Raw genomic sequence first — 12,181 nt, 5'->3', positions numbered from 1 at the left:
GCAGAGGGTGTTTTCCAAATAAAAGTTTCTTCTCCGGTTTCCTTCTGTGCGTGCTGGTTGTCCGTTTCCTCGCCAGCGTCGCGGTTGCTGTTGTACCACCTCGGTTGTTGAAGCGTTCCCCTGCGGGGGCCCGGCTGCTCGGTCGTGGGGTCAGGCGCTTCTCTCTCGCCCTGTTGCTCTTCTTCTACCGCTCCCAAGCTTCCTACTGTAAACCCTAAAAGCTCTTAGAAGAAACTGCCACATTACCAGTATTGAGTCGGAGACACTGGTGTGTACCTCTCTCTCTCTTCACCCCACCGCTGAGTTTGTAAGTGTTTGCTCTGTAGGACTGTTTTCTGTGCAGTGAGCATTAGATAGAGCTTTAAATCTGGGGAGAATGGCGGACTAGCTGTAGCGCCTATGACAAGCACCCTGTGGAAGCCTAAGCAACTCTTTATACATTAGGTGTGATTACATCTGCTTTCTTGGTTCGTGACTTTTTATTATGATTTATGACGTTTCACAAGGGCATGTAGTGATAGGATAAGGGGGAACGGCCTTAAACTAAAAGAGGATGGATTTAGATTAGATATTAGTAAGAAATTCTTCCCTATGAGGGTGGTGAGACACTGGCACAGGGTGCCCAGAGAAGCTGTGGCTGCCCCATCCCTGGCAGTGTTCAAGGCCAGGTTGGCCACAGGGGCTTGGAGCAACCTGCTCTAGTGGAAGGTGTCCCTGCCTGTGGCAGGGGGTTGGAAGTGGGTGAGCTTTAAGGACCCTTCCAGCCCAAACCATTCTGTGATTCTGTCTTCATCAGGAATCAAAGTAGAGTATATTCTCCACCGTTCCTGTGGCTGCACAGATCTAGAACAATGAACTGTGTAACATGGAGGGATGAGATCAGGAGTGATGAATGTATGACAGCCAGGAAGGAGAACAGCTGAATTCTAGAAGAAGATACAAAGGGACAGGTTGGGTCCAGCAGGTTTGTGAATGAAATTTGAAAGGAATTGAAAAATGGTTTGAGATGGAAAGGGTTTGTCAAAATTGAGTTGATGTGGAGTAAGCGTTATGAAAATTATTGAGGTGAGTTTGACTGTACATTTTCTAGTAAAAATAAACACATACTCAGACCCAAGTGTATGCAAAGGCCTAATTATGGTTTTCAGTCACGAGTTATGCTACTATTTAGTCTTTGTAGCATCTGTATTTTCTTTTTCAAAACTGATTTAACTACTGTCATTCCCTACTACCACACTGTTTCTTCCATTTCTGCAAGAATATAGGTTGCTTACTTGTTCCTCTGTCTGTTTACTTAAGTCTTTGTCATGCCCTTGTTGCTGTAATGACAGACTGCTTGGTGTAATATGATGCAGCAAAGTGGACTCTGTAGAAAACTGACTCTGTTTCAGCTTATTGCCTGTACTACAGGCTGCTGAAGCTTTCTTTATTATTATTAGCAAAAAGGAAATAAATGCAGTGATTAGGACTTAAATTTTAGCTCTGAAGTTTATGCAGGAGACCGTTACCATTGGATGTAGTCCATAAGTGCTTTTTCTGTCTGCATAGTCTATGTATTGTAGTGATCTCTCATTTTGTATCAATATATATAGTTATAATTACAACAGTAAGTTCGTATTTAATTTTGAAATATAAATCTATAAATATATGAAGATACCTATGTATGTTTAGCTTCTGAGAAAAAAATGAGTGAAAATAAAGAACTTCCTAGAAAGCTGTGCTAGTTTTTATTATTGAAAGGATGGTTGTGGTAACCCAGGAAGTTTGTTCTGTGCCAGTACTGAAGCTTGCTAAACATAATTTGCATTGTTTTGGTTGTTTGAATGAAGTGGTATTTAATTACTGGAGGAAGCCATATAGTGTTTGCTAAATCTGTGGTTTAAATCCTGTATATTAAACATCTCTTTTTTCATTTGTATTCACCTTCTATTCTTCTTAGGTTACAAGTAGACCCTTTCGAGGTGGTAGGAGTGATAGACATCATATTGGAACATCTTAATATGTTATAAAGGGTTTCTCCATGCATTAACTACATGCTTTTTCACTTCCTGGAGTAATTCAACATGTAGAATGTCTGTTTTTAATTTTACGTGCTGAACTAGAGAAATGATATTGTGTTAGGATTAACCCGTATTAGGCTGTGGATATGAGGAGCAGTAAATACAGTGAGTTTGTTTTCTGACTTGTAAAAAATAACATAAGTCTGTGATTAAAGTTGGGAGCTTTTTTGCATACTGGAAAATTACTGAGTGTTTTTCCATCAACTTTCTATAAACATGAAATTCTATAAACATCTGAAGAGTTAAGATCAAAACCAAATAAGGTTACTAATTTATTTGAGATTGACTTGAGCATATTGTGGTTCATGAATAATCATGTTAGTTATCCTTACACTTGTCTTGCAAACTTCCTTTTGCTGTTTTGGGCTTATTTGGCATTTGTTTTTAGAGATACTTTGCCATTTTAAAAAATATAATTTCCCTTTCCCTTTGCCTTCCCCTGAATTAGTGGGGAATAATAAGGGTAAGGGATGAAAAAGTATGTTAAGAGTGGGAGTTCATTATAGGATCTTAAACAGCTATTTCCCGCAAAAGAAAGAGAAAGGTGCGGCATTTGTAAGTGTTATTCACATGATACAATTCTCTGGAGCTCATGTTTTTAACTTTTTGTATCACTACTGAATTTCTGTTAATGCATGGATTCTACATCCCCCACATAAAACATAGACACAGAATCACACAGGCAGATGCCAGTGTATGATTATTCCGTGCAACCATATAAACTGTATTTCAGCTTTGCCAGCATTGTTAAAAGTGTTGCTTAGGACTTTATAAGCAAGCAGGGAATGACACTTTTAAGGAGTAAAGGTTTTGGCCATGAAGCATCACCACATTAAAAGCTGGTTAAGCATGATGAGTGGAGAAATAAGTTGTACTGTTAAATAGAAGGAGACCATAGAAAGCAGCCTTCTCTCAGTCATGGACAAGCCTTTTACCAACAATTCCCTCCAATGTCTAGAAAGATTATTAGATTATTATTAGAAAGATTATTATCAAGGTACGTCATAAAGAAAAGGCTGTTTTCAACTTGTAAAATGGACTTGGATTGCCTTAAGTCTCATTAATACTGTCAGCCAGGGAAGAGGCAGAACTTACAAGCCCTTCTTTGAAAAGGCATAATCTTCTTGTTTCAAACCTCTCTTCCTGAAGTTCTTTCTGAAGTTATTTGTATGAAATGAGTCTCTTGAAATCAGTATCTAATGTATGCATGTGGTTTGGTTTTAGGATGATTCTTCTCCAGAGTTTATTTCTGAATGGAAGGGTGCTCTTTTCTAGTAGAAGATGGTGATCCTAACGTATGATCATGGAGAAGGGGATAAGTTCAATAGAAGTGTTACCTTCCGAATCGTCTCAGGTTACAGCTGTAAAAGTGGTGGTCAAAGAGCCCGAAACAAAGCAAACCCAAAGAGGGAAACGAGTGGGATTTGTGCTTGTCCATGCAGGTAAGATGCAGAAGCATAACAGCTGGAATAGAAATAGTGCATATGCAAACTAAATATCAAAATTTTATATGGATTTTGGACTGCTAGTATGTTAATGAAATGACATTAACTTTGGGTGTTAATCTGGGAGTGGAGAGCTTGACCAGAAGTTGCAGTGGCTGGAGGATGTTGGAAACTGTTAATACAAATGTAAGTTTTGGGATGATCTGAATGGTATTTTGCTTTTCACTTTAACAAAGAAACCTCCTAAAATTAAATGGTAATAAAATGTCAAATTCTGGAGTTATCTGCTGAGCTTGGGTAACTTACAAAATTTAAGAGGTCTTTCAGTTTATCTCTTTACCTTACAGAAGGGTAAATGAAACACAGCTGTTTCACTACTGACAGTTTCTTGTCTAAGTTGTCTGTAAGGGCAACCTAGTCAAATCTCCCTGAAAGCTCTTTAGGCTGTTTGTTGTAGAATCTCACTTTTTTTACCCTTTTGAAAACATTCCTCCAACTCTTAACTTTTTTATCTTGTCCATATTTAAGTGAGTTACTGTATATTCTTTCCACATGTATGAAAAGATCATCTACTCAGATGTGATACACAAATAGTATGTTATGTGTGTCTTACTCATACATTCTTTCCTGGTAGGTTCTTTGTTAAATACTATTGATCTTGAGAATATAAAATCATAGAATGGTTTGGGCTGGAAAGGATCTTAAGATCATCTAGTTCCAACCCCCTTCCATGGGCAGGGACACCTCACCCTAAACCATGTCACCCAAGGCTCTTTCCAACCTGGCCTTGAACACTGCCAGGAGTGGAGCATTTACCACTTCTTTGGGCAGCCTGTTCCAGTGCCTCACACCCTCACTGTAAAGAACTTCTTCCTTACATGTAACCTGAACTTCTCCTGTTTAAGTTTAAACCCATCACCCTTTGTCCTATCACTACAGTCCCTGATAAAGAGGGACAGCATCCTTGTAGGCCCCCAAGAATGAGCAAAACTGGAATCTCTTAGACAGTGCTTGTAGAAGATTGTATGGTGCTGAGTTTTATACCTTCATGCTTCTGCATATATGCTCTGTATCCTGTATTTTACTTAGTGTATTTGAATCAATGTTGGAATGCAAGAAATTGTCAGCCATTGGTACAAAAAGGAAATGCCAGTGTAATCTGGAATCAGGACAGCCGTATCTGCCTGTATTTTAAATCTTGATGTGAACTATAGGCTTTTGATAGGTAGCGTAATCTCTTTTCCTTTTGCCTTAATTGTAGGTGCAGGTTATCATTCCGAATCCAAAGCGAAGGAATACAAGCATGTGTGCAAAAGAGCCTGTCAGAAGGTATGTCTTACCACCTCCACAGTCCTGTAGTGGGTATACAAGAAATGTATACTGTTCTTTCAGTATGGATGGGCCTATCTGGGTTTAGCTACACAGGAAGTATGCATATCTAGAGGGAAGATGAAGCCGTTACCATGATACCGAGTCAATAGAGTGCATGGCCATGAGATGCAGCAACGTTCTTATCAGTGGTGCAAATAGCGGACACCAAAGGAACAGTAGGGGAGCAGGAGAGAGAACAGTGGTACCTGCATGGAGTGTTCCTACAGCTTTCTGCACTGTTCCTGAGGCTCTGGGATTTCTGGAGCTAAATACGGTGTCTGGATTTTTCTTGTATCAATGTCTGCTCTTTTTGGAATGTATTTGTACTCTAGCATCCAGATTGCTGTGTGAATGCAGAGATTTCTATAATTTGTTTCTTCTTGATAGCTCTTAACTTCTTATCAGGAGCGGAGGTAGAAACAGGAAAATCAAAACAAAAAATCAAAACCTTGGAAAGGGAGTAATAGCAAGACTTGAATTTCCATCAAAATTATTTTTTTAATCTCCCCTAAGAATTTAGCTTTGGAACTGGCAAGTCCTGTCTGCTGTGTGTTGAACAAGAAGCTGGAAGACCTGCCTCCAAAATTTCTGATGTCTTTTGCTTTCTCCAGGGAGGAGCTGGGGAGCTTGGCAGGCTTTTCAGAAGAGTTTCAGAGTTGGCCTCTGATAATTATCACTTCATTTTACAGTTCTGTTGCTCAATCCTAATACCAATCTAATTTTGTAATGAGAAGCCTCAAATATCATCCAAACTTAACACTGTCTTCATTAAAATTATGCGTTAGCCCTGGTAATATCAATTTTCCAGCTAATTATGTGTGGAGAAAAAAGGTTGTTTGCTGTTGAATTTAAGTCTAATTTGAGATTCCATTTGGTTCCTTAAGCTTAGTATCCAACATAAATAACTTGTCTGAAGAACAAACAGTTGCATTTTGTCCTGCAACTGAAGTTGCAGATATAGTTGTTTTCTGGGGTTCCCTGAGGAAGCTTGACTGTAAAGTCTTGTCCAATATGGATCTAAAAAATAGCATTAGGCTCCAGAAGCTCATGTTTGTGTGTGTATATCATTTGAAGATCTTAAATTTCAAACTAATTGGTGAAGATTTTGTTTTGTATGGGACTAGGAAAATGTAGGGCTTAGTCATATTATGTTGTAATTTCCTAATTATCAACTAATACTTCCGTTCTTACAGGCAATTGAGAAGCTACAGGCTGGTGCTCTTGCAACAGATGCAGTGACTGCAGCACTTATAGAATTAGAGGTATGAATTACTGACTACGAGTAAATATGTCTCTCGGATTGCCAGATTTTTCTGTAGGAAGATATTAATTCAAGTGGGAAGTCTACTGAGATTTCCATTTTTGTGCTACACTAATTTTATCTTCTACTTTTCCACTGTATTTTGGAGTAAATGTATTTGAAGACTTTCAAAAATGCAGACTGAATAGAAGTTGTCTAGTTGGTGCCATTTGGTTGTCATCTTAGGAATGCCTTATCAGATTGTCTTTAACCTTAAAGAATAAATAGCTATTAAGGACTTACTGAACACTTTGTGGGGAACTTTATTTCTAAATTACTGAGCACAGGCAGACTGTACTGGCTCCGCTTCTTACATAGGGAAGAAGATAATGTTACTGGTTACATATATTGACTAGAAGTTGTAAGGCCTTATTCTTTTTGTTTGCATTAGTATCTCACACTGAGTTTTGTTTCATATCTCGAAATGATGATGCAAGGAATTTAGATGTAATTAGTCTTTAGTGGTACTGTTAACACTCATGTAGTAGTTAGAGTGAGGTAACTGTCTCTGAGGATGCCTTGTTGGGTTGTCTTATTCATAACTTTTTCAGTTCTTCAGGATAATTCTACAAAAGTGATTGTATAAATGTAATGCTGCTTCATGTCTCCATCCAATTAAAGGACTTCGTGAAAATCAAGTAGGAGTTTTAAGTTCTCATTTATACCATGCCATACTTTTGCTATAAGCTTAAATGCGGTTCCCAAAGGCTTTTTTCTTACATTTTTTGCTTTCTGTCTGTATGATCTCTGATAGGATTAGAGACTAGAAGAAGGCTGGTCAGAGAAATGTGACCTCAATGTGATATAATGGTTGGGTTTTTTTCCGATTTTTATGGTAAATATGTGTAGAAGGATAAATACTGCTTTTATTTCAAAATGGTACTTAGTATTATCAAGGCTTTCTCTTAATTAACAAAGAGATGGGCAGCTGTTTGTGAGGTTTCTGGAAACCTATCTTTTTGGAGTGGTAAGGTCTTTATAGCATCTAACTTTAGTGAAGGGTCCCTATGAAATAATGTAGAAGTGAGTAAAACTAAAAGAATTTTTGGGATATAAATGAAGCAGTTTGGTTACTGTGCCAGCTCCACTAATCTCCCATGGCAGTAATGATTGAAACAGGTATTCCTCTTTTCCTCTAAGGAGTCATTGCTTCTTCCTCTCCAACTTTATTCGGAAAGAAGGAAGGCAATGTAAGTGTTGTGCTGTAAAAATAATATCCTCGGTTTGGAATTTATGGTAGTATTCTGAGAGGATTAGCAGTGGATTTGCTTACACATAAGTTGGGGAAGTTAGCAAAAGTTGGGAAAGTGTAAATTAACATACTTGATAGGGTTAGTGTAAGGCAGGCAGTACATACTTTAATATGTGTTAGACATGCTGACTGGGAGCCAAGACTTCAGTCATACTTTTAACTTGGCAAGCTTCTTGGCTTTAAACAGTAGTTTTGGTCTCCACTGAGCTGTTCAAATATGCTTTCATGTGTTATCTTAAACATTAGAATATAGCTAGGTGAAAACAAAAGATCTTTCTCTAATGGAATTATTTATAATGCACTTCTGTAAGCTAACTGAGGCTACTGTTACTCCACAAGACTGTTTTGTGTGTCAGTTCCCTTCTCAGCTGGGATTTTTGTTTTTTACTGAGCTATACAGAAGAAAACCCATTTTAAGAAGCTGAACTTAACAGTTACATGTCTCTTTGCAGCAGCATCTGGGGTAAATATTTTATCTGTTTCTGTTGTCCCTGAGAGACTTTTCTTCTTTGAGTTTAGTAGATTTAAATACTCTTAAGTGACTTCTGTGTAGGAAGTTATGGCTTTAAGATGAAATTAAAACTTTTCTATGAAATTACTCCAGTCAGAAACCCCTTTTTTCCTCATCTATCTTGCTGCTATCATGGAGATGTCTGCTGTCATGACACTTCTTAGTTTAATAATTGTCTTCAATAGTATTTTTATGCACAAAAACTCTTGCACAAAACCTATTTTTTTCCCCTCATTTTTCCTGTTTTCTAAGATTAAATATTAATTCGTCCAGGTTGTACTGTCATTAATGTAACTAATAGGTAATTTCATTTATCCATTAAGTGATTTATATAACCTCTTAATTGTGGGTTGTTCTCTCTATTATTGGGATAAAGAATATTTGATTTGAGATTTGGGCTTCATTTAAAGTAAGGTGCATAACTATGCAGTTACACTGAGAAAAGTCAAAGGTACATTCAAAATGACAATGGTGTGGATCACAGTGGCAGATTTTTGGATCTGATATGAGGAATTCCAAAATGCAAATTCAGATTTCAAGATGTTGAAAGGTTTGTATCTACTCATGTCTCATTCTGAACACTATCTCCAGACGTTTCTGGAGCTGCATCTTTTGTTTTAATTCTGCTGGTTTTCCTATTGCTCTGTGAAAACCAGAAACTGTACGTGGCAAGTTAGCAAAGCAAACAGAATAGTTTTTCTCATCAGTTACAATATTTAATGGGTAAAAATGTAAGTTTGTATGATGTCTGTCTCTCTAATGAGCTGACGCTCACTTCTGTTTATGCAGGAAAATACCCCGACTTTGTGAAGTACTTCAGTATTTTGAACTGGCAAATATATAGTGAAAATCTATATGAAAACAATGTCTGCACATGTCATTAATACAGATTAAGATACAGAACAACAAAATCTTGTGTAACATGTGATAACAGATTCTATTGTGGAGTACTGTTTGTAAGTTCTTGATAGTTTTGGTTGCTGTAGAACAAATTGTGGCAAGTTTGTGTCAAATATTTGATCATCTTTACAATTCTCTAGGACTTCTAATTCCAAGAAATCTGTAGCCTTTACAAGACACAAGTATTTTTTCATGGAAGTGTCACAAAAGATTAATTTTTTTTTCCTCAGTTCCACTCAATTACACAACTCCTATTACACAGTATTTCAGCTAATCCAAGAGGCATCACTTCAAAGACTTGTTGAGGCACAAGACTTGCTCTTGATCTTTTATGAGCAAGCTGACAGTTTGCTTGTGGTATGCTGTCTGTTTTTTGTTTTATTTTTGCAGGCTCTAAATGGAGAAAGAACAGCTTTTCATTGTTGGATTATGTGAATCTCGTGTTCTGTGATTAAGATAATAATTACTAGAGAAAATGTAGATTTCTTCTGCGAAGTAACAAGAGCAGCTGACCCAGAATACTGTTAAAATAGCTGTGCTGGTCTTCATAAGCATCAGCTGTATTTGATAAGTTGATTAAAGGCAGTTATGTTTTCCAGTTTGTGAACTCTGTCATTGCAGAGAAACAAATGAACATGTTACCTCTTTCAGCTTTTGGTAATAAATTGTTTCTGGACAAGGTGGTTCATATGATTCATCATTTACAAAGACAGTATTGCAGTACCATTTCTTTTTGCACTCTTGTAAATAGCCACCATATGAAGTCTGAGCTTTTCTTGAAACAAAGGGATTTGGGCATCTTTTTGGAGGTGGGAAAAAGGTTCCCCTCTACACATCCCCCTTAAAACTTGCAATTTTTAACAAAACCACATGCTGGTTGCATTTATGGCTGGCTGTGAGAATGATGTACGATTTCAAGCTCTTCTTTAACTGTAGAGCACTTTAGAAAGTTTACTGTTCAGGTAATGGAGACAAGAACCTAAGTTTGTTGTAAAGAATGATGAAGACTTCAAACTTCTAAATTTAGTCTAATTTTATTAATACTGTGTGTACATCACTTGTTTCTTTTAATCTGACTTCAGTAGAATGTTCTTTATGAACGTTGTTTAAAGGGAAAATTAATATGATTGGTGGGGAAGTGGATGTCACAGTTTGGGTTTTGATTTCCTTGCTACTGAAATTACTCAGTTTGTTTTTTCACTTGTTTGTGGATTTGCTGCTTTGTTTGGTTTTTTCCTGTGGATCAGTGCAAGGGGTATTTTGAACCTGTTGATTTATTCAAGGAGTGGGTTTGTGTGGCTCTTAGTAAAATTTTGCAGTGAAATAATATATTGTTTATTGTTCTTTGTTTATTTATTAAATTTATAGTAATTAAGATTTTTGAGTATACAATGTCAGTCCCGAGGACTTTTCTTCAAAGATGAAAGCACAGTGCCAGCGGCCTTGTTGTATTAAGGCAGTCACCATAGATGAACTTTTAATGGGTAATGAACTGGAAGTTGTTAATTCTAGTTAAAAGCACTATGATGATGTTTTGCAGCAGAGTGGCTAACAGTAATCTGTGACAAAAGTGTTCTTTGAAAACATTTTAGCTGGTGTAATTGAAAGGGACGTGACTCATCCTTGTAGATTATTACTTCTTGTCACTAAATTTCCTCAGAAAAATAAATTTTAAAATTAGAGAGTTTAAAAAGAAATGCCTGTAGACTTTGAACCCCTCCTAAAGGTTGCAAATAAACCATGGCCAAAAGTGTATGAAAGATGGATGGAACGTCCTTTAATGCATGTTGAAAATAGAGCACGGTAACTGTTTGCCTAGATGTAGTTCAGGACTATTAGTGTAATAGTGTTGAGTAACCTCTTAAAGCAGTCCAACTTTGACCGCAGCTAGAAACTTCAGCATGGCTGTGTTTGCTGCTGGAACATTTATAAATACATCTTGAAGTAAAAAGGATTCTAAAAATAAAAGTGATACCCTCAGTATCTTCAGAGTTTTTACAAGATGGGTGACTTGGGAAAATGAAACTTGTTTCACAACTTAAAGCTTTGTATTATCTCCTTTGCTATAGGTTTACATTATAAGTTAGAGATACTTCAGTCGTGGAGTAATTGCCAGGTAGTCTGGAATTTTTCACCTAATTAAAAGCTTATGTTTTGTTAAAATGCTTTGAATAGCCATTTGTTTGTCTTTTCCCTCTTCTGTTTTACTTTTCTATGGTGATAGGGCTTGCCTTAACATGCAAAGCTCGTGCTTGATTTGCTTTCTTGTCTTTCTTTTCAGTCACATTAGTAATACAGAGACTGATCTCTACTTGGGTTCCTTATGTCTTCAGGAACATATAAAAGTATGTTCCTGAAGCTAACTTTTTTATTATCACAGAATGACAGAATAAACCTTTTCCTCCTTTCTCTTCTTCCTTCGTCTTGGATACATGCTTTGATTGGGTTCTTCCCCATCATGTGGTAGTCATATAGTTCCTTCAGTACTGCATTTTTCTGTCTAAGGCTATGAAGAGACTAGTTCAGTTACCTCAGTTTTATTTTCTTCCCCCATTGAAAGCATGCACACTTTTGTTTTAATATTCTGCATTCCTTGAAGGTTTTGAATTTTCATGTCAAAATACGCCTTAATTTTCCTAAGTTGTATTCCTCCGTTTGTGTATCAGAGTCTTGAAATCTTTTGGTCAGGCTTTGCAGAGATTCATGTTTTTAAGGAAGAGATGTATTTGTGTGGTGTATTTCATGTCCTTGCCTGTTCATAGAAGTAGGTGTGAATTTCTGTTTCCTTGTTTTATAATGGTTTTCCCCTCTGTGATTTCAAAGGCTTCATATCTCATCTCAGAGGTACTCGGATAGGTATCGAGATTTCCATGTGTTCGCACCCAGTTCCTGCACTGTCTAAAGTTATCAGATCACCTCTCAGATCTGTAAAGTTAGAGTAGACCATCTTCTTAATTACAGTCTGGATGTAAAGCTCCACAGAAATTTTGAACAGGTGCCTGGAATTTGGTCTTTATTTCTTTTTACTGGAGAAGTTGCTTATGATGTGACTGATTGTACTGGTAAGATTCCTTCCGAGTCCTAAAATGAAAGAGTTAAGCCATCAAAGAGGCATCTAGAAATCTGCTGGTGTAGCGTTCTTACTTATCTAATATTCTGTGGTATTCTGATAAATATTCCGTAGGGAGAAACAGGTGACATTCCCTTTGTCTTGAGTTCCTCTGAATAAGTTGTCTCTTGGTGCATCCTTGATGTTGTGCCAGTGAAGGTGCTACGCCAGAGCATCGAACACATCTAGATTTTGAGAAATAAAATGAACTAGTGACACTCTATCCTGTATTT

At 37.1% G+C, this 12,181-nt stretch overlaps 1 protein-coding gene across 1 annotated transcript in view; it reads left to right on the top strand.

Moving 5' to 3' along the window:
* Nucleotides 1-3,284: 3,284 nt before the first annotated feature.
* LOC104411869 (threonine aspartase 1) overlaps nt 3,285-12,181 on the top strand; it is a gene marked incomplete at its 3' end in the record, with an annotated part of 39,843 nt that continues 30,946 nt past the window's right edge. The window contains exons 1-3 of the mRNA XM_010022405.1: nt 3,285-3,502; nt 4,767-4,834; nt 6,070-6,138. Coding sequence (XP_010020707.1) covers nt 3,358-3,502; nt 4,767-4,834; nt 6,070-6,138 — 282 coding nt within the window. The remainder of the gene's footprint in view (nt 3,503-4,766; nt 4,835-6,069; nt 6,139-12,181) is intronic.

Source organism: Nestor notabilis, unplaced genomic scaffold (genome assembly GCF_000696875.1).
Source record: "Nestor notabilis isolate BGI_N333 unplaced genomic scaffold, ASM69687v1 scaffold20869, whole genome shotgun sequence".
Classification (NCBI taxonomy): domain Eukaryota; kingdom Metazoa; phylum Chordata; class Aves; order Psittaciformes; family Psittacidae; genus Nestor; species Nestor notabilis.
This window is presented reverse-complemented; position numbering and strand designations above follow the sequence as displayed.